We start from the raw sequence: 24,080 nt of genomic DNA, 5'->3' as shown, positions 1-24,080 counted from the left end.
TTATGCAAGAATGGGCTGCCAGTCAGGACGTGGCGCAGAAGTTAATTGACAGCATGCCAGGGCGGATTGCAGAGGTCTTGAAAAAGAAGGGTCAACAGTGCAAATATTGACTCTTTGTATCAACTTCATGTAATTATCAATAAAGGCCTTTGACACTTATGAAATGCTTGTAATTATACTTCAGTATTCCATAGAAACACCTGACAAAAATATCTAAAGACACTGAAGCTGCAACTTTGTGGAAATTAATATTTGAGTCATTCTCAAAACTTTTTGCCACGACTGTATGTCCATTACATGAAATCCTAAGAAAAATCTATTTAAATTACAGGTTGTAATGCATTTTGCTGAAGGGAGGGCCATCCACTTTAATTTCAGACAGGTCTGATTTTCTCCATGTAACCCTTATTTTAAATAACATTCACTCCCTAGCACAACAAAATGTGGAAGCAGTGAAGGGGTGTGAAAACCTTTTGAAGGCACTGTATATATTTCTGCCGAGACGCACTTTTAAAAGGGATAGTGTGAGATTGTGGCAATAGTGCGATATTTATATTTACCCAGATGACTCTGGTTGTGTTACAGCACAAACCAAATAATAAAGTACATTTCCTTGAAGAACAGTGCATATGCAAAGAATGATGATTTGTGCTTTATGTGGGCTGGTTGGGATGTATGTAAAGGGGGGAAACAACATGGTAACCACTAATGGTAATTACTAGCTAATTACCTGGTAAATATGTAGTTATTACCATCTTATTACCCAGTTATTACCGAAGTGGTACCAGGATTATATACTCCTCTCCGTCAGAAGCCACTTGTGAATTTGATAGCTTTAACACAATTCCACTGCTATATAGATGTTGGCTAAAGCGGATCTGATTGAATAGAGTCAATGGTTTGGAATAATTATTGCTCTATCCACCTACAGAATAGCTGTGAAACCATGGCAGTTTTTTAATCGTGGGGGATCTAAAGAGTGTGATGTAGACTTCATCAGTACTCTGTAGCACTCAGCATCAGGCACTGCAAATTAGATGTGTGGGTGGGAGGGGGGCAATTAGACTGTATAGCAGGACTACTCAGCGCCGGTCCCAGAGGACTGCTGTCTCCAGATTTTGGTTCCAGTCCGTTATTCAGCCAACCACACTGATTTAGCCCTCTTTTCTCAGCTCTGACATTATTAATGATTTGAGAGGGGCTGAAGTGTCGGTCAACGGCCACTTGTACTTGATTTGGCTGGACAGTGAAATTCAGCCTTGTTGGAGGTACTCTTCATACCTGAGCACCTAAAATCTAGGTAGACAAATGTTGCATACATTTCTCTGTGAAATAACAACGTGCACAGTGTCAGTGTCTCTGGTGACAGTGGCCCAAAAGTCACTTCAATGCTCAAATCAGACAATACAGAGCATCCTACAGTTCCATCATAAACTGCCATTTATTAGTATCAAACCACTGCTACAAAAATTACATCAAACATGATGAAAATTAACTTGCATACGTGCTATACACAATGTAAGCTTTAAAGTAATTAAAGTACATGATTTTTTTTGTTGTTGACAAATATCAATATATATATCAATGCCACTTAAAGCCATATATGTCATTCCAGTGATCTAGAGCCTATAAATATACAACTATATCCCTGGTGGCTAAAGGACCTTCATACACATTTGAGTAAAGATAACCATTTCAAATTTCTCATCACAAAATTTTCTAAATGATGATTTGAGGATGAAATAAATTGCCACATTTTTTAATCTACACAAATATTTTTTGTTATGGTGTAACCATCTACTCCACATAATCATCAACATCGTTGTAAAAAAAAGGATATAATGAAATAAACATATGTACAGAGAGAAAGATATATAAGACAAGGAAATGCTGCACCTCATATTTCGAAGACCCCAGTATCAGAGATTATTGGGAAATATACTTGCTAATTGGAAATTCGTGACAGGCACACAAAAAAGTCAACATTTTAGTGTACAGTACACTATTTTCAATCACAGATAAACATGGTAGGTTACTTAAGACAGATAAAATAGGAAGGAGGTTGGTCGGTGTATAACGCGAATGTCTAGCAACCCAAAGGTTGCGTGTTTGAATTTCATCACCAACAACTTTTGCATTTTAGCTACTTTGCAACTACTTAGCATGTTAGCTAACCCTTCCCCTAACCTTTAACCTTCCCAACCTTAACCTTAACCCTTAACTACTTAGCTAGCATGTTACCTAACCTCTAACCCTAGCCCCTAACTCTAACCTTAACTCCTAAGCCTAACCTTAACCCCTAGCCTAGCTAACATTAGCCACCTAGCTAGTCAAGCTAACGTTAGCCACAACAAATTGGAATTCGTATAATGTACACAAATGCGTTATAAAGAAGATCGTGTAATACACATTAAATGTGTTGTGATGAAAATCTTGTAATACAAACAAAAAAGTGTATTTTTCGTGTGCATGTCACAAATTTCGAATAAATAATGATAGTGTGTTGATTTTGAAAGGTTGCCTGGGTGAAAAAGCAAATCGTTGTCTACTCTGTGCTTCATTCCATAGAAACTAATGGTTCAGTGAAATGTCATAAATTGTTCCCTCTTACACTCAACATCATGTGGTTGTTGGTTATGATTAAATCAATGATTTAAAGATCATCATGGCAAGAACTCAGGAATTGCCATGTCATTCAGTATGAAACAATAAAATGTGCCATCAGAGGCACAATAACAAAAAACGAATTGGATTGTACTGTATTTAGTTTCATAGTGATATTTTGTATACAACACCCTGCTTGGTCCTTTTTGAAACTGACAATTGCTCTCAAAGTTTACATAAAAACATTTCTCACTGTGCGATTCAGTCATCAACTGCACATGGAGACTATCTATGATTAGATAGCTTGCTTTAAAATGTAGCATTATCGGAGTCTCTGCATCAGTGCCTTGCTAACTTATTTTCCAGCTCAGTGAAAGTATTAAGGGAGAGATTGACAAATACTTCATAGTATGCCTTTTAAAGCCACACGTTCCACTTTTTAGCAGCTATTGTACTGTCGAAAAGGATACTATCAACAGCGAGATACATTCATGCCACTCACAAATAAAAAATGGACAATTTGAAAAGTTCAAGACAGATGCTGCAAACCATATATATATATTTTTTACATTACTATTTTCCACCACACAATGCTGTATGAAGACTCGCCTGAAGATCAGTTATCAAAAATGTAGAAGGGGTCTGTGGCTTGGGTTGACAGGGGCGAGGAGAGCTCTTGCCTGCTGTGCTACAAGCGTATTCACTGAGTTGAATGTGAGTACTTTAAAAACAGAGAGGTTTTTACTCAGTATGCTGCTCAGGGAGTGGACACAGAGGGCCCGAGCAGGCAGCACCTCCAGCGTTTGACAAAATCGGCCAGTAAAAATTGACAAAGGCACAAGAAGGATTTTATTGACCGCAGGGTCAGAAGAATAGCCTCTCTCAGAACGGCCCCGGCCATTCTCCATTCACTCAGCCAACAGATTCCTTTGTGAAGAGCCAGGCAAAAGCAAGAAAGAAAGAGGCCGGACAGCATCCTAATCATCTCGATAAACAACAGCATATCCTCTCATACTGCCAATCAAGCAATAGCAAGTTGTTCGAGGACAAGAAATAAACTGTTTTCAATACTCAACGCCTGAGTAACAGTCACCAATATAAATTCTCAAATTTTGACATAGCATAAACAGGTTTAAAATAACTCTTCCAGGTCATTTAGTCTAAGTATGATTGTATAACCGGCGCCAGTGTGCTAGGTTAGCATAAAAGCTTTGCCTCCCTGAACTTGCCTCTGACTGGGCTTGAACCAGTGTCCTCTACCTCGCAACACACGTGACCGCCCGCATGACAAAATATAAACTGTTCAAGCTATACAGAAGATGCGCAATCGGGGACATTTCAAGCTAGCTGTGGAGTGAGGTTATGGTATGTTCTTAACTCCGTTACACATGTTTTACAAGACAATAGTAGACTTACAAACGATGCTGTTTTAATTACTATCGTGTGTGTTGATGAGATAACAATCGGGAGTGGCCACGCACTTCGGTTTTGGCACTGTGATTCAATGGACATTATTCTACTTTTGGGGTCTGAAAACTTCACTAATTGTAGAGAGAGTCTGATAAATGACTAACACGTCAAATGCTTTTCTATCCATTGGCAGCTGGTATGACGAGTTTTGTCTGCTTGAAAGGCAATAGCTCAGATACACAATAAAATGACCCCAGGAATTGAAAGAACATCGCTCAGAGATGTACACCAACAATATTACATAAAAAAATCATATCTTTCCTGAGGTCTGAGTATTGTAGAGTACTTTTTTAATTAGACAAGTCAGTTAAGAGCAAAGTCTTATTTTACAATAGCCTACCCTGGCCAAACCCACCCCTTACCCGGACGATGCTGGGCCAATTGTGCGCCGCCCTATGGGACTCCTGATCACGGCCAGGATCGAACCAGGGTCTGTAGGGACACCACTAGCACTGAGATGACCGCTGCGCCACTTGGGAGCCATGCAGGGGTAATCAGTAATCAATAAATTCACACTTAAATAAGGTTTGCCCGTGCTGTCATTGACTTCCTATAACGATGGGGATTGATTTTTGCTGAGGATGCTTTAGACTAACTGAGTGTTGTTTTACTGTATTTTACTTGGAATGTAACTATTACACTATCTACAAGAAATAAACTGTTTTCACAGCATACTGCAATGAAACACTGTATGAAGCCTGATCATTTTTTTTATTTTTTTTACATTTTACCACATAAACCCAATACAAGCAAATAGTTGCAGACAAAATGGGGGAAATTATCCACATCTGATCAAATGAGCTTAACCTGCATGTAGCACATTGCTTGGATTATTGAAAAGCTTAATATGACTGGTGATATTTAAGCGATAACATACAGCAAAATCAAGATATGGAATGATTAAGCAATCATGAATCTTTTGATATTGTTGAAATACTTATGCCCTGTAAATTACCCTTCTCCAAGGGCCTTATCTAGAGGTGCAATAATTGTTTTAGAAATGAGGCTAGGATATGGTATTTAACGTATTATTTAAATACTTTAAAGGCACATTCAGTACATTACTTGTTCCCCTTGTGGACTCATTTGACAGCTGTTGTTTCATTATTCAAAACAATGCCTTCTATTCTGTATTCAAAGCGTTGAACATTTAAATTGAGGGATTATCACAATATCAGGTGAGTTGAAGAGCACTCTTTGAAGTCGTCCCCAATACTGCAGTGGTAAAACTCAATGGGAAAAGTCAGAGCTTGGCCTGGTCGTAATTGCATGAATACTTAAATATCCTCTTATCTGAAATGTGAAAGCTGAATGATTTTCTGTTAACAGCTAGCACAGAGACAGGTCACCTTATTCACAGGGGGATAACCTCTGCAGATGTGTGCCAGGGCCTCATTTTTGACAAAGTGAGGAATGAACATGGTTCATTCCTCTCGAAGCCTAATAAACACAACCTTGGTTTTCAAATGTACTCTGATTTGGATTATCCTCTGTTGAAATTGCAACTGTTGTTGTGACCCACCTCTTAAAGTTAGAGTGGAAATGTCATGTTAATTTATCTCTTTGTCAAAAAAGAAACCCAGTTCCTTCCTGTCCAATAAGAAACACTCAATTTAGTTATCCATTGCAAAACATTTTAAAGCGTTTTTTTTCTGTTGTGTGCCCTAATGAACATGACCCAGGTATGTTAGTCTAATTTAAACAGCACAAGCTTTTTACCCAAATGCATACTGGATTGGTATAGTGGACTGTGGCACAGTGGTGTCCGCATCAAACACTGTCTATGAAACATCTCAATAGATGGAGGAGGGAGGGCTCATTATTATTTTTTTGTTTACCTGTGCTACAGACAGCTATATCGGTCCGCTAATACAGCACTACTTTTGTGAAGAAAAAAAATGTGTGTGTTCACACGTGGCAAGTGTTTGCACATTCACTCAAAATATGCACCCAGGGGGGTCCCAGGACCGAGTTTGCAAAACCCTGTTCTAGATAACTTGAAACAGTCTAACCAGGTCTTGTAACTTCAAATTGCCTAGGCTAGCTATTGCTAGCCAACTTCATTCACCAATTAGCTTCAGCTGGCTGGTGTGGGACTCTGGCAGAGTTGGTTTGACTTTGGATAGCCTATCTTTGGGGCTAGTTAGGATCTGTCAAAAAATTACACAATGTAAATGGGACAATATTTTTATGTTGGACACCTTTAAGTCTCATTAAATGCTTTCAATATTTGTATATGAATTTCTACAATTTATTGTTGGTTTGAGGTTAAGTTATTGAAATCTGGGTTTTGGACAAGACTGACTTTATGACCAAAATTATCCTATTTACTCAAATCGATACCACATAGGCTGTTTTTAAAAGGAGAAGTTGGTTTTTAGGGCAGTTGCTCTTTAACTCAAATGTGTAATTTTAAGTCTGTTAACATCAGGAAATTGCAAATAATAGTGACTATATAAATGGTCTTGGTTAATGCCAAATTGTATAATCAAAAATAATGAACACACAGTACATTTTACATGAAGAAATAATTCCATGTTCTGAGCTGCTTAGACAGGCAACCAACACACTCCATGCTGTCACCAATGTGCCACTCTTACTAAGACTTGAAAATAGCAACACAGTATTGTCACATAAATACTCAAGTTAGATTCAAACAAAACACAAATGGATGTAGCCTGGTGAGTTTTAGTATGCAATGCTCTTTTTTTGTCATAGAGCTGAAACATTCTTAAAACTGGTTTTACCCATAAAAGTATTGATTATTTGTAAACTGGCCACCTTAAAACACAGGTTAATTTTGACATGCAGCACAATCATACTCTCTGCACATCATCAAACAAGTGTGTGAAAACTAAACTACACACCGGCTCTACCAATAAGATCAAAAGGAATCCTATTTTCTCCAAATATACACACAATTTACTCATTTCTATAATACTGTTATATTGGTTCACACCACCTCAGTTTCAAAAAGTAGATAATTAGATTGCAAACATCTCTTTTTTAATCTATTGTTTTGACAAGAATCAACAACAGTGATGGCATCTAAATGAATTGACAACATTATAAACTATGCCATACTGTGCTTCATTGAAATAATTTCACATATCCAGATTCACGTTTTAAATCGTTTTTTTTGTTGTTGTTTTTTTTACAGTGTTTTCACAAAGGAAGATAATAAATATATTTCTGACCCATTTTGCATCATACTTACATTTAAACAAGATTATATGGTGTAGTATTTTAATTTACCACAAAACAGGCTGAAAACAATTCCAGTAAAAACAAAATAATAAAAACAGAAAATTAATCAAACAAAAATGTCTTCACTATATATTTTAAAAACAAAACACTACACAATCAAAAATAACAGCAAGTACAGTATTTGTGCTTTCAGATTTATATCTCGATGGCTATGTTGTCTCCGGTTTTATAGTACACGTTTTGTTCATTAGACCAATCTGTGTTTTAAGAAGTTGGCAGACATAATTCCCTTGTCCTGTGGAAGATATGATTCATAAAACTCAAACTGAAACACATCATAATGCATAAATCCTCTTTATCCTCCATTTACCAATCCCATTTTGGTTATTTAAATATTTGATCTTAAATTAGAAGGCGAATGTTATTTGTCAATTTCGGGATGGAAAGTATTTCCATCTGTCTAGATCCAGAGTTAGTCAGTGTTAAATGTTGTCTTAAACGTTACTATATTGGAAGATCTTTACTAATACCTAAGTATCCCTTCATCAGAGGTCTTCCTCTTCATGTTCAGGACCTCTGTAAACTTGTAAACGCATCTCTCTCAAACCATAGAAATACAAATGAAAAACTGTAAACGTATACTGTATTGTCCTCAGAGAGGAAAACTGTCTTCCCTTCAGTATTGAAAATGAGTGAGCTGTTTTCTGATGAAATGGTAATTATGTAAATTATATTACCCCCCCAGACTACAGTATGTTACCAGTACTAACGTAAACACTTGCTACTCTGTTCACTGCCTGGTCAAATATGAGTGTCAAGTTATATCATACATTTAGGACCCCTGCCTGAAAAGAAAGAGTACTATTCCAATAGTCAAAAGAGGAAAAATTATTTGGGACAGAGAACATGTTATGGGGGTGTGATGAAAGGCTCTGCATTCAAATAGAATATGGCCAAGATCAAATATGTCTGAAATGTTCCCTTTCCAATGTCTATTGTGCAGCATTTCAGCTATTGTATTATTATAATAGCACATCTCAAAATATGTCATCATTCTACCATGCTCTAACCTTAATTTGTAATGAATGGTATCTAAAATGATGCTTTCCTTTTTAACCCTGTATACTTTCAATACTGGCCACAACATTGGTATGGAAATGATGCATTGATGTATTGAGGGACACACAATGGCATCTTTTGAGCCATTTACAAAAACAGAGATGAAAATGTCAATTTCCGCATCACCACCTCCTGGTGAGAGAATAATAAAATAACTCATTTCGGAGCTTTCATGGTCTTTGAAAGGGGACAATGAGCACTGATTCACAAAGTGGACAATCAAAATAAAAAAACTAACGATTTTTAAGTATTTACATGATGAGAAATTCAACAGAAATAAAACGATCATCCCCACATAAGTAATGCTGATTATATCCCACACTGCTTTCAACAAACTGTACTAGATTTGATCCAGACATGAGCATTGTCAAAGGATTCATAAATGCTTGAAGGGCTCTTTACAGTCATTGTGTATGGCTGCCCTTCCACTAGTACACACTGATGAAGGAGGAGAGAGCCAGGATCAGGTACCGACAGGCCAGCAGGACTTCCGCTCTTCCTGTACTCCCATACGGCGCAGTGTTTGGCGCTGCGGGCAGGAAACAAGAGACACACTGATTAGTATGATTGCACTTTCACCACACCACACCACACCTCTTTTTTGTTCAGTCATTTGTTTCAGTCGTTAGCAAACCACCAATAACTGCTACCGTTTACCTAAGCTCTTATGAAGAGTGTGAGTTAGATGACAAACAAATCCATTCTGTTCCAAGAAACAATGTTATTGCTGTGTTAAGACACTCTTAAAACCCTGCATTTTGATATCTCAATTCATGTTTAAACCATATTCCTTCCCTCTATTGAGTCCTTTTATATATGTGGAAACATACATGTGACTCTCATATTGACACAGTAGGTAAAAGAGGTAACAGGGAATGAGGAGAGGAGGAAAAGAAGCAACTAATTCTACTTGAATGTGGCGTTTGAATGTGCTAGTCAGACACAGCTGTGCTCTCTGCTTTCTAAGGAAAATATGATCCTGACCAGTGGAAAAAAACCAAAATAGCCAGACTACAGTATGTTACCAGTACAAACGTAAACACTTGCTACTCTGTTCACTGCCTGGTCAAATACGAGTGTCAAGTATATATCACACATTTGGGACCCCTGCCTGAAAAGAAAGATGACTAATCCAATAGTCAAAAGAGAAAAAATACTTTGGGACAGACACATTTTATGAGGGTGTGATGAAGGTCTCTGCATTTAAATATAATATGGCCAAGATCAAATACACTCTCAATGAATGTTTCAACCATATTCCTTCCCTCTATTGAGTTCTTTCATGTATGCGGAAATATACGTGTGACTGATATTGACACCGTAGGTAAAATAGGCAACAAGGGAAGAAGGAGAGGAGGGAAGGAAGCAACAAATGCTACATGAATGTGGTATTTGAATGTGTTAATCAGTCGCAGCTGTGCCATCTGCTGTTTCCAAGGAAATTCTGATCCTGACCAGTGGACACTAGTACAGTGGTGCTTCATGAGCAAACACATCTCTCTGGTCTCTGGAGAGATGCTTCAGAGCAGGAGGGAATGGAAAGGCTTTCATTTTGAGGGAGGGGGAGGATCACACACATACACACACACGTGCTACCCGGCAGGCTCAGCTCTACCTGGGGAAATCATGTGGAGCACAGCCCATCACAGTAGGGTGCCTCTATTTACACACCTATGTAATTAGTTCAGAATGTAATTCCTCCGATGTGGACTTTGGTTTGCATATACATACTGCACTGGTGTATATGCAAGCAGTTACTTACTCTCTTACATACACACAAGCAAACACACATTGCAACAACTTCCACAAATGTCTTCAGATTTGTCCACACACATCTGTATTTTATATGTTGAGGATCAATATCATGTTGAGCTGTTGTCAATTTATTTTGTGTTTGAATTCAATAAGATCCTGTAATGGATTATATATCTTAGTGTCATGTGGTGAGTTGCTTAATGACAGGAAAGTGTAGTACATATTTCAATTAGTTGGTGTTCACATAACTTGGTGGTGACAGATATTTTTGTGAATTTCAGAAATTTGACAGCAAATGTGAAAAGCTACACATCCCATTTCAGCCTGCTATCTTTCCTGAATTTTGCTCTGGTATTATGCTTGTTGTTTACCTATTACTGTGAAAACTGTACTCTCCAACAAATGGAAAGCAAAAAAAGAAAGGTTTGAATAGAGGAGAGAAAATTGTGCAAATTGTGATGGGGTTTGTAAGATGCATGAGCAGGCTGTGGACTGCAGCCTCTCTCTTTCTCGCTTTGCTCCCATCCATAGTGGAGGATAATGACACAGTTTTCCTGGGCTGCTAGAGCCCGAGCTGGTTACCATGGCAACAGCTCATGTCCTGCATGGCCCTATTGCCGGAGCTTGAGTGTGCATTGTGCAGCCATGCTAACAAAATAATTCAGGGGCCACATAAGCAGATCCTCTTCCCCTTCTGGGCTACAGGATTCCTTATCCGAGCTGTGGACATGGCATGGCATGGCTGCTAGGTCAAAAGCACAATCAGTGTAATCTCCTGTACAATTTTCTTTTTAGCCTCTTTTTTAAGCACATGTGCATAATAATAACATCTATCCTGAGTGTTTCTTCTGGTCTACAGTCAAGTGTGCCAACAAACACCATACCCTTCTCTAGCAGAAGTAATTAAAGAGAGTCTATATTACCTGCTTCTAAGCAGTGCTTTATTTTGTGCTTGTTTAATATCCCCCTGCGCCTTTTCTAAACCGGGCATCCATTGTTTTGACTGTGTGGGTTGCAACTTGCCATTTTAATTAACTCCCCAACCAGGATCTGCCTCGAACACGATTCCTCTCAGCTTTTAACATGAAGGGAATGGGAGGGAGTGATGGAGAGGGGAGGGGGAAAGGGAGAGAGAGAGAGAGATAATTGTGCATGTACATCAGCAAAGCCACAATGAAGCACTAGAATCCAAGACAATATATCACACAGAAAACAAGACGATGAATCAAGCCTGTTCAGAGAAAAGTGCGTTCTGAAAGGAAATAGGCTAGTGGCACGGCATCCACATTTTTTTAGATACCCAAACCTGAGGTAGAACAAAACACAACCATGATTTTTTTTCAATCTCTAATGTCTCCCATTAATGAAAAGGATGGTAGTGAAAAAAAATTGTACTGCAAAAGTGGTTACATTTATAGCTATTGTGACCTATAAACTCAAAACATCCAGAATGATGCCAGGCTGGAGGGTGGTGGGCCACATAAGCTCATGTAACCCAATATTGCAAGCTCTGATTTTGTAAAAAATTAGGAATACAAATAGTCAATTGTCTGTCCTACATACACAAACCGAACAACATTAGGATATCTTAATGCCTCCTAGAAATATAGACCTGTAAGCACAGAGATAAAATATGAGGACATATCAAAGTTTTGGCAGCGAGATAACTTTCTAAGTCAAAGTTGCTCTCATTTAGTGCTGTCTGTTGTGCTATTGTTATCGACTCTAAAAATCAAATCAAATTAAATTGTATTTGTCACATGCGGCGAATACATAAAAAAATAAAGGAGAGCCGCACACTCTAGCAGCTCAGATGCAAAAATATTTATGTCCAAATTTTCGAGAGACAAGCTGTTTTCATCAGGGTATAATGACAAACACTGCGGGATGACTCATTTATATAGTGTCAAAAGACACACAGGTGTCTGTAATCATGGCCGGGTGTGGGCTGATATCATTGGTTAATTCTCATATATTAAAATAGTATAAAAAAATAATAAATGGATAGTTTCCAATCATAGATACAATTTGGCTACATAAGCCTACAAACATTTACAATAGCAAAATCACAAGAATCACAAAATTAATCGGCTTCAGACCAATGTCTACTTTGAGACCGAAGGGAGCAAGGGTCTTTAAATTAAAGATCCAGTCAGCCTCTCATTTCAACAATAAATTGTTGAGGTCACCCCATCTCCTAGGGAGGGTGACATGTTCGAAATTACTTGTGTAATGCACAAAGTAGATGTCCTAACAGACTTGCCAAAACTATAGTATGTTAACCAGAAATGCGTAAACTTCTGACGTCATCTGTATATACAGTTGAAGTCGGAAGTTTACATACACTTGGAGTCATTAACTTGTTTTTCAACCACCTCACACATTTCTTGTTAACAAACTATAGTTTTGGCAAGTCGGTTAGGATATCTACTTTGTGCATGATACAAGTAAATTTTCTAACAATTGTTTACAGACAGATTATTTCACTTATAATTCACTGAATCACAATTCCAGTGGGTCAGAAGTTTACATACACTAAATTGACTGTGCCTTTAAATAGTTTGGAAAATTCCAGAAAATGATGTCATGGCTTTAGAAGCTTCTGATAGGCTAATTTACATAATTTGAGTCAATTGGAGGTGTACCTGTAGATGTATTTCAAGGCCTACCTTCAAACTCAGTGCCTATTTTCTTGAAATTATGGGAAAATCAAAAGATCAGCCAGGACCTCGGAAAAAAAACTCCACGAGTCTGGTTCATCCTTGGAAGCAATTTCCAAACGCCTGTAGTTACCACGTTCATCTGTTTAAAACATAGTATGCAAGTATAAACACCATGGGACCACGCAGCCGTCATACCGCTCAGGAAGGAGACGCATTCTGTCTCCTAGAGATGAATATACTTTGGTACGAAGAGTGCAAATCAATCCCAGAACAACAGCAAAGGACCTTCAGAAGATGCTGGAGGAAACCAGTACAAAATTATCTATATCCACAGTAAAACGAGTCCTATATCGACATAACCTGAAAGGCCGCTCAGCAAGGAAGAAGCCACTGCTCCAAACCGCCAAACGGTTTGCAACAGCCGTACTTTTTGGAGAAATATCCTCTGGTATGATGAAACAAAAATAGAACTGTTAGGCCATAATGACCATCGTTATGTTTGGAGGGAAAAGGCTTGCAAGCTGAAGAACACCATCCCAACCGTGAAGCACGGGAGTGGCAGCTTCATGTTGTCAGGGTGCTTTGCTGCAGGAGGGACTGGTGCACTTCACAAAATAGATGGCATCATGAGGATGGAAAATGATGTGGATATATTGAGGCAACATCTCAAGACATCAGTCAGGAAGTTAAAACCTCTACAGGATCGGTGTTCCCCCCGCAGGACGGTTGAGCTAACATAGGCTAAGTAACAAGAACATTTTCCAGGACATAAACATTTCTGATATTGGCAGAAAGCTTAAATTCTTGTTAATCTAACTGCACTGTCCAATTTACAGTAGGTATTACAGCGAAATAATACCATGCTATTGTTTGAGGAGATTGCACAGTTATGAACTTGAAAATGTATAATAAACCAATTAGGCACATGTGGGCAGTCTTGATACACAATTTTAAACAGAAATGCAATGGCTCATTGGATTAGTCTAAAACTTTGCACATACACTGCTGCCATCACCATCAGATGACACTCATAGGACTTTATGTTACACAATACATGTATGCTTTGTTCGATAAAGTGCATATTTATATCCAAAAATCTCATTACATTGTTATGTTCAGTAGTTCCAAAACATGCGGAGATATTGCAGAGCCACATCAATTTACAGAAATACTCATAATAAACATTGATAAAAGATACAACTATTATACATGGAACTTTAGAAAAACTCCTCCTTAATGCAACCGCTGTGTCAGATTTCAAAAAAAGTTTACGGAAAAAGCATACCATGCAATAATCTGAGTACGGCGCTCAGAGACCAAAACAGCCAAAGAGATATCCGCCATGTTGTGGAGTCAACATCAGTCAGAAATAGCATTATAAATATTCCTTTACCTTTGATTCTCCCCATCAGAATGCACTCCCAGGAATCCCAGTTCCACAATAAATGTTTGATTTGTTTGATAAAATGTATGTCCAAATACCTCCTTCTGTTAGTGCGTTTGGTAAACAAATCCAAACGAGCCGAAAGGTCTGACAAAAAGTCCAAAAAGTTATATTACAGGCCGTAGAAACATGTCAAACGAAGTATAGAATCAATCTTTAGGATGTTTTTATCATAAATCTTCAATAATGTTCCAACCGGAGAATTCCTTTGTCTGTAGAAAAGCAATGGAACCAAAGCTAACTTTCACATGACCGCGCGTCACGAGTTCGTGGCAATCTGCCAGACACCTGGCTCAATCCCCTCTCCTTCGGCCACCCTTCACAGTAGAAGCATCAAACAAGGTTCTAAATTCTGTCGACATCTAGTGGAAGCTTTAGGAAGTGCAAAATTACCCCACAGACACTGTATATTGGAATGGCAATGAGTTGAAAAACTACAAACCTCAGATTTCCCACCTCCTGGTTGGATTTTTCTCAGGTTTTCACCTGCCATATGAGTTCTGTTATACTCACAGACACAATTCAAACTGTTTTAGAAACTTCAGAGTGTGTTCTATCCAAATACACAAATGCATATTTGCATATTCTAGCTTTTATGGCTGAGTAGCAGGCAGTTTACTCTGGGCACCTTATTCATCCAAGCTACTCAATACTGCCCCCCAGTCACCAAGAAGTTAAGCAATGGCTTTTTCTGGCCACTCTTCCGTAAAGCCAAGCTATGTGGAGTGTACGGCTTAAAGTGGTCCTATGGACAGATACTCCAATCTCTGCTGTGGAGCTTTGCAGCTCCTTCAGGGTTATCCTTTCTCTCTTTGTTGCCTCTCTGATTAATGCCCTCCTTGCCTCATCCGAGAGTGTATGTGGGCGTCCCTCTCTTGGCAGGTTTGTTGTGGTTCCATATTCTTTCTATTTTTTTATAATGATTTCTTGGTGCTCCGTGGGATGTTCAAAGTTTCTGACATTTTTTAAATATTTTTTCTCCACAACTTTGTCCCTGACCTGTTTGGAGAGCTCCTTGGTCTTCATGGTGCCACTTGCTTGGTGGTGCCCCTTGCTTAGTGGTGTTGCAGATTCTGGGGCCTTTCAGAACAGGTGTACAGTTGACGTCAGAAGTTTACATACATACATTTAAAATTCCCTGTCTTAGGTCAATTAGGATCACCACTTCTTTTAAGAATGTAACATTTCAGAATAATAGTAGAGAATGATTTATTTCAGCTTTTATTTCTTTCATCACATTCCCAGTGGGTCAGAAGAACACATACACTCAATTTGTATTTGGTAGCATTGCCTTTAAATTGTTTAACTTGGGTCAAATGTTTAGGGTAGCCTTCCACAAGCTTCCTCCAATTAGTTGAGTGAATTCCGGCCCATTCCTCCTGACAGAGCTTGTGTAACTGAGTCTGGTTTGTAGGCCTCCTTGCTTGCACACGCTTTTTCAGTTCTGCCCACATATTTTCTTTTTTTTCAATTTAAAGTTTTATTAAGTTTTCTTGTTTTTCAATCAACCAACAAAACACATTCCACATTCACAGGCTTTAAAAAAAAATGAAAAAGTCAAAAAATAATAATACATATGAAAAAATAAAAATACAATTAAAAGGAATGATAAAGTCAAATAAAAGCATTTATTTTCCTTGGTGCATATATATATATATATATATATACACACATACATACATACATACATACATACATACATACATACATACATATACATACTCAAAAACGAAATTAAAATAAAATAAAAACACACAAAAAAAACATATAACACTTGCAGCAGAACTATCAAAGTTCTTATCAGCTATTTCAAGCATTCGCTGAGACGACGGGCCTATAATTCGTTTTTAGGTTTTACAGTACCTTACACAACATGTATCTGCGCATTTCCCTAGTCACCCCGTTCACTCTGTCCAGTTTGAAATATAGTTGAATAGTGGAGACCAGAGTCTATCAAACTTGGGCTGTCTCTTGTGGAGATAAGTGAGCTTTTCAAGAGGAAGAAAGTCAACAATCTGGTCAATCCACATTTTAAATGTAGGAGGGGTATTTGAGGCCCACAATAGAAGAATACATTTCTTAGCAAAGTATGTAATAGCCCACATATTTTCTATAGGATTGAGGTCAGGGCTTTGTGATGGCCACTCCAATACCTTGATTTTGTTGTCCTTAAGCCATTTTGCCACAACTTTGGAAGTATGCTTGGGGTCATTGTCCATTAGGAAGACCCATTTGCGACCAAGTGAAATCAATTAGGGATCATAGCTTTCACCTGGATTCACCTGGATAGTCTAAGTCATGGAAAGAGCAGGTGTTCTTAATGTTTTGTACTCTCAGTGTATATAGAGGTGATTAAACCACCATTTAATGGATTTTGGATGCCATAATGGATTTTGAGTCAAATCTAGGAGGGCCTCAATGCAATTGCAAGAGGTTGAACATAAAATCCACTGACAAACCTGACTGAAAAGAAGTGACAGTTTTCACTGTCTCAGCCCACTTGTTTTCAATAGAGACAATTTAGATTACTATAGCCACAACATCAAAAAACTTGTAGCTGTATGTTTTTTGTTGTTGGGCAGGACCATACAGCACTTGAATGAGAGCAAATTTGACTTGGAAAGATGTCTATTAATCAGCTACCAAAAAGTCAAGCTTATATTCATCATAAATATTCATAGTTTATACAGTGCCTTGCGAAAGTATTCGGCCCCCTTGAACTTTGCGACCTTTTGCCACATTTCAGGCTTCAAACATAAAGATATAAAACTGTATTTTTTTGTGAAGAATCAACAACAAGTGGGACACAATCATGAAGTGGAACGACATTTATTGGATATTTAAAACTTTTTTAACAAATCAAAAACTGAAAAATTGGGCGTGCAAATTTATTCAGCCCCTTTACTTTCAGTGCAGCAAACTCTCTCCAGAATTTCAGTGAGGATCTCTGAATGATCCAATGTTGACCTAAATTACTAATGATGATAAATACAATCCACCTGTGTGTAATCAAGTCTCCGTATAAATGCACCTGCACTGTGATAGTCTCAGAGGTCCGTTAAAAGCGCAGAGAGTATCATGAAGAACAAGGAACACACCAGGCAGGTCCGAGATACTGTTGTGAAGAAGTTTAAAGCCGGATTTGGATACAAAAAGATTTCCCAAGCTTTAAACATCCCAAGGAGCACTGTGCAAGCGATAATATTGAAATGGAAGGAGTATCAGACCACTGCAAATCTACCAAGACCTGGCCGTCCCTCTAAACTTTCAGCTCATACAAGGAGAAGACTGATCAGAGATGCAGCCAAGAGGCCCATGATCACTCTGGATGAACTGCAGAGATCTACAGCTGAGGTGGGAGACTCTGTCCATAGGACAACAATCAGTCGTATATTGCACAAATCTGGCCTTTATGGAAGAGTGGCAAGAAGAAAGCCATTTCTTAAAGATATCCATAAAAAGTGTCGTTTAAAGTTTGCCACAAGCCACCTGGGAGACACACCAAACATGTGGAAGAAGGTGCTCTGGTCAGATGAAACCAACATTTTACTTTTTGGCAACAATGCAAAACGTTATGTTTGGCGTAAAAGCAACACAGCTGAACACACCATCCCCACTGTCAAACATGGTGGTGGCAGCATCATGGTTTGGGCCTGCTTTTCTTCAGCAGGGACAGGGAAGATGGTTAAAATTGATGGGAAGATGGATGGAGCCAAATACAGGACCATTCTGGAAGAAAACCTGATGGAGTCTGCAAAAGACCTGAGACTGGGACGGAGATTTGTCTTCCAACAAGACAATGATCCAAAACATAAAGCAAAATCTACAATGGAATGGTTCAAAAACAAACATATCCAGGTGTTAGAATGGCCAAGTCAAAGTCCAGACCTGAATCCAATCGAGAATCTGTGGAAAGAACTGAAAACTGCTGTTCACAAATGCTCTCCATCCAACCTCACTGAGCTCGAGCTGTTTTGCAAGGAGGAATGGGAAAAAATTTCAGTCTCTCGATGTGCAAAACTGATAGAGACATACTCCAAGCGACTTACAGCTGTAATCGCAGCAAAAGGTGGCGCTACAAAGTATTAACTTAAGGGGGCTGAATAATTTTGCACGCCCAATTTTTCAGTTTTTGATTTGTTAAAAAAGTTTGAAATATCCAATAAATGTCATTCCACTTCATGATTGTGTCCCACTTGTTGTTGATTCTTCACAAAAAAATACAGTTTTATATCTTTATGTTTGAAGCCTGAAATGTGGCAAAAGGTCGCAAAGTTCAAAGGGGCCGAATACTTTCGCAAGGCACTGTATTTCCGCCAATTGTTTCTGTGTTTACAGGTCTATATTTCCAATGTGCATTAAGATATCCTGATGCTGTTTGTTTGTGTAAGTAGGGCAGACAACAGATTATTTACTTGTATTACAAATTTTTGCAATTTATGTTGCCCACCCCCCTTCCAACCAGACAATATTCTGAAGCTTTTGAGTTTAGGGGGTGTGTCACAATATCTATAAATTTAACCACTTTTGCAGTAAAATATTTTCACGGTCATCCATTTCATAAATGGGGTAATGAGTTAATGAAGGGTTCAAACCTCACCCCATTCTAAACAATTTATTTAACCTTTAATTTGAAAAGTTTTTCTCTGAACAATCGTCACTGTTGACACAAAAAATGAATCATTCTGAAATATGCCACACAGGCACAAGTGTTAGTCACACTGTAATTAATTCGAATGTCATCAATCAAATATAGGGTTGCAAAGTTACCTGTAATTTACCAAAGTTACCGGAAACAGGTAATCTATGGCAATCTATGGTAACTTGGGTGATTTATACTTGAATATCTTTTTCAAAATTCTGAGTTTCTAGTGAATATACCACATTGTTCAAGAGAAAATTAAATTAGCCAATTGGAAACTGGGGACAATTAGGTGACCATGATGGTATGATGCCAGATTGGGAATTTAGCCAGGACACCTGGGTTAACACCCCTACTCTTACAATAAGTGCCATGGGATCTTTAGTGACCACAGAGAGTCAGGACACCCGTTTTAACATCCCATCCAAAAGACAGCTCCCTACACAGGGCAATGTCCCCAATCACTGCCCTGGGGCATTGAGATATTTTTTTTAGACCAGAGGAAAGGGTGTCTCCTACTTGCCCTCCAACACTTCCTGCTGCATCTGGTCTCCTATCCAGGAACCAACCCTGCTTTAGCTTCAGAAGCGAGGCAGCAGTAGGATGCAGGGTGGTACGCTGCTGGCTAGAATAAACACCAATGTTATTCACTAAATTGATAATTTATATTTAGGATAATGTTTTACAGCTTTGTCATGCTATTTAAAAAAAATAATCTTATTTGATTATTTTATATATATTACATGTGATGAGGCCAGAGATAATTAGACACCTGTGATGATCTGAAATACCGAAAAGGGCCACTAGATGTCTTGTGATAAATTACATAAAATCCTTGAAAGTTACACAAATTCTGATAGTTTACTTGTAAATTTCCAAAATCTTCTGTAATATACCCTCCCTTTGCAACCATAATCAAATATCAACACAAAGAATAATCAACACAAAGAATAATAAACCCAAAAGGTTTTTTTTCTTTTGCCAGGCCTTATTTTATGTTAAAAAAAACCTCTATCAACCTATATAGTACATGCCCTGCGTAGTATCCTTTACCCCCTGTATGTGACGTGAGCAGAGAACTGGAACTATGCTGTTTCATTTGGAATGAAAATGGTCAAGAAAACACTAAATCAATTGGAGCTATGAAGATCTTGAAATACTATATTTTGTCCGATGAACCCCTCTAATGCTAAGGCTTCTCTGAGCTGCTAATGATTCATGCTTGGAGTTGTTGGTGTCTCCAGGCTGTCATGGTGGCTCCATGAGCAGTAGCATCCCTATCCCCCTGTGGATGGGCTCCTCGAGCTCCTGAGTGAGGAGTTCAATGTCAGTGGTTTTAGGTTCACCTGCCACCCCAAGAGAAAGCCCCATGAGACCCATCTGAGCCAGGACTGAACCTTAATCCACACATCCACTGCAAACCTGGCTAAAAATCCTCACACACTCACCATCTACCACATTGTCTCACTCAGAGTACACCAAACCCGTACAGTAAATTGTGCTTTCTAGTATTACATTCACTCTCACAGTATACTCTTACATAGTAGTGCATACTCTCACAGCATAGCAATGAATATTCACCATCAGTCTTAGTGTCTCAATAGCAGTGGTATATAATGTAGGCTACCACAACATTCACAGCCCAACAAGAGTAATTTACAGACTGCGGGAATGGTTCAAATGCCATTTGTTTCCATTTTTTATGCTCTTGCCCTTCTGATTTGGTTTGGCTTGTGACCTTACACACTACAGCAATACAGTATACTATTGTTTGAATAGCAACTTTAATAGCAAATTTAGTAATAATTTAAGTGTTTCTTAAATTCACGAATGTCAAAGTAGCGTCCGAATTCCAAAACCATACATATTGTTTGTTGAAAGTACATAAAGTAGCTTACTTTACATTGACTTGCTTGCAAATTATTTACTTTATATGTGGTAACTCCACAAAACACACAATTCAAATCTCCACTAAACTTTGTATCTCAACATTTTAAATTGAAAATCAAATTGCACATCTTGCTTATTCAAAACACAGCCTGCATTGGGAATAAACATAGTGAGTCTGTTCAATCTGGATTGATCATTGTGAAAGCAAAGGTTTTCAGTAGTGGCATAATTATCATATTACTTGAGTGCTTTGGCAAAATCCGTTAGATGTTAGGAGCCTAATGAAATGCATTGGGACACAAATGAAATGTGTCAGCACTGAAGTTAATGTTGTAGATGTAATGAGTACAGCCTCATTTTGGGCCTCGCTCTTCTAAACTCTGTCTTTCTCCCTCTCCTCTTTCTCTCTGTCTCTCTCTCACTCTCGTTTAATGTTTGTTATGCATTTTTTTTCTCTGAGGGAGCCTGTTCGAAGTCCTCAGATGTGCTGAGTCAGATATCACTTAACTCATGGCCCCTTATGATGACAGCTCCAACTGGCTGTGAAGGATTCCTTATGGGACATCAACACCACTATGCATCCTCAAGAAATGAGCTATCAACAGTCTGGATCGGATCTGAACTCAAGCCAAGAGGTATCCCTTTCCCTCCCTCCTTCCTCTCACCCGTCCTGTCCCTTTACCTGCATGGATAAAATGTACCTCAAGTCTACTTTTTAAGCCATGCATCTGTATTATGATAAAGGTGACTTGTTATTATCTATTTGTACTACTTGATGGTAGGGTTAATTTCAGAATGGGGGATTAGAGTGCTGATGGACTTACAAGATAACTTTATCATCCAAGGTTGGGCATATTTTATTTTAGTTATGGTAATTTGAGCCTGGCTAGAATAATATTTATTTCTGGACCACTTTGCACAAGGGTATTAATCACAGTCTGGATTTGCTTGGATGGACATTTGCCGAACACATCAATATACAGTATAGGCAGGTGTGTTCCTTTCCAAATCATGTCTAATATATTGAACATAACACAGGTGGACTCCAATCAAGATGTAGAAACATCTCAAGGATGATCAATGGAAACAGGATGCACCTGAGCTCAATTTTGAGTCTCATTGCAAAGGGTCTGAATACTTGTATTTTCTATAAATTTGCTAAAACGTCTAAAAACATGTTTTCACTCTGTTTCCACTGTGTTTGGGGTATTGTGTGTATAGATTGACGAGGAAAACATTTTATTTAATCCATTTTAGAATAAGGATGTAATGTAACAAAATGTGGAAAAAGTCAAGGGGTCTGAATACTTCCTGAATGTACTGTAAATGATTGTACCCAACTGAAAAAAGGGTTTAATCAGATGCCTGGTGATTAGCATATGATGTGGTCTAATTCTAGGTATTTTGAGTATAGTTGCATTTAATGTTAGTAGATATTTTTGCATTAGTTGTTTAAGTGTTGCTGTGCGTTTTGTTGCCAACCTTACTTTGCAATTACCGTTTATACTTTAGTTTTTTCCCCTCAACTTTTTTTTCATTCAACTTTTTCACTTGTCCTTGTGCTCCTAGACCTTAGTGCTGCTTTTGATACCATCGATCACCACATTCTTTTGGAGAGATTGGAAACCCAAATTGGTCTACACGGACAAGTTCTGGCATGGTTTAGATCTTATCTGTCGGAAAGATATCAGTTTGTCTCTGTGGATGGTTTGACCTCTGACAAATCAACTGTAAATTTCAGTGTTCCTCAAGGTTCCATTTTAGGACCACTATTGTTTTCACTATATATATTTTACCTCTTGGGGATGTCATTCAAAAACATACTGTTAACTTGCACTGCTATGCGGATGACACAGCTGTACATTTCAATGAAACATGGTGAAGCCCCAAAATTGCCCTCGCTAGAAGCCTGTGTTTCAGACATAAGTAAGTGAATGGCTGCAAACTTTCTACTTTTAAACTCGGACAAACAGAGATGCTTGTTCTAGGTCCCAAGAAACAAAGAGATCTTCTGTTGAATCTGACAATTAATCTTAATGGTTGTACAGTCATCTCAAAAAAAAATGTGAAGGACCTCGGCGTTACTCTGGACCCTGATCTCTCTTTTGACGAACATATCAAGACTGTTTCAAGGACAGCTTTTTTCCATCTACGTAACATTGCAAAAATCAGAAACTTTCTGTCCAAAAATGATGCAGAAAAATGTATCAATGCTTTTGTTACTTCTAGGTTAGACTACTGCAATCCTCTACTTTCCGGCTACCCAGATAAAGCACTAAATAAACTTCAATTAGTGCTAAATACGGCTGCAAGAATCCTGACTAGAACCAAAAAATATGATCATATTACTCCAGTGCTAGCCTCCCTACACTGGCTTCCTGTCAAGGCAAGGGCTGATTTCAAGGCTTTACTGCTAACCTACAAAGCATTACACGGGCTTGCTCCTACCCCTCTCTCTGATTTGGTCCTGCCGTACATACCTACATGTACGCTACGGTCACAAGACGCAGGCCTCCTAATTGTCCCTAGAATTTCTAAGCAAACATCTGGAGGCAGGGCTTTCTCCTATAGAGCTCCATTTTTATGGAATTGTCTGCCTACCCATGTGAGAGACGCAAACTCGGTCTCAACCTTTAAGTCTTTACTGAAGACTCATCTCTTCAGTGGGTCATATGATTGAGTGTAGTCTGGCCCAGGAGTGTGAAGGTGAACGGAAAGGCTCTGGAGCAACGAACCACCCTTGCTGTCTCTGCCTAGCCGGCCCCTCTTTCCACTGGGATTCTCTGCCTCTAACCCTATTACAGGGGCTGAGTCACTGGCTCACTGTTGCTCTTTCATGCCGTCCCTAGGAGGGGTGCGTCACTTGAGTGGGTTGAGTCATTGATGTGATCTTCCTGTCTGGGTTGGCGTCCCCCTTGGGTTGTACCATGGGGGAGATCTTTGTGGGCTATACTCGGCCTTGTCTCAGGATGGTAAGTTGGTGGTTGAAGATATCCCTCTAGTGGTGTGGGGGCTGTGCTTTGGCAAAGTGGGTGAGGTTATATCCTTCCTGTTTGGCCCTGTATCATCGGATGGGGCCACAGTGTCTCCTGACCCCTTCTGTCTCAGCCTCCAGTATTTATGCTGCAGTAGTTTATGTGTCGGGGGGCTAGAGTCAGTTTGTTATATCTGGAGTACTTCTCCTGTCCTATCCGGTGTCCTTTGTGAATTTAAGTATGCTCTCTCTAATTCTCTCTTTCTCTTTCTTTCTCTCTCTCAGAGGACCTGAGCCCTAGGACCATGCCTC

General features: G+C 38.7%; 1 protein-coding gene across 2 annotated transcripts in view; it reads right to left on the bottom strand.

Annotated features, from left to right (window-relative positions):
* Nucleotides 1-1,417: 1,417 nt before the first annotated feature.
* negr1 (neuronal growth regulator 1) overlaps nt 1,418-24,080 on the bottom strand; it is a 400,053-nt gene continuing 377,390 nt past the window's right edge. For both annotated transcript variants that reach the window (XM_021599922.2, XM_021599923.2), the window contains one exon: nt 1,418-8,929. In XM_021599922.2, coding sequence (XP_021455597.2) covers nt 8,829-8,929 — 101 coding nt within the window. In that variant the 3' untranslated portion in view covers nt 1,418-8,828. The remainder of the gene's footprint in view (nt 8,930-24,080) is intronic.

This window comes from Oncorhynchus mykiss, chromosome 4 (assembly GCF_013265735.2).
Source record: "Oncorhynchus mykiss isolate Arlee chromosome 4, USDA_OmykA_1.1, whole genome shotgun sequence".
In the NCBI taxonomy this organism is placed as follows: Eukaryota; Metazoa; Chordata; class Actinopteri; order Salmoniformes; family Salmonidae; genus Oncorhynchus; species Oncorhynchus mykiss.
The sequence above is the reverse complement of the archived record's forward strand: the minus strand, read 5'-3'. Positions and strand labels throughout refer to the sequence as shown.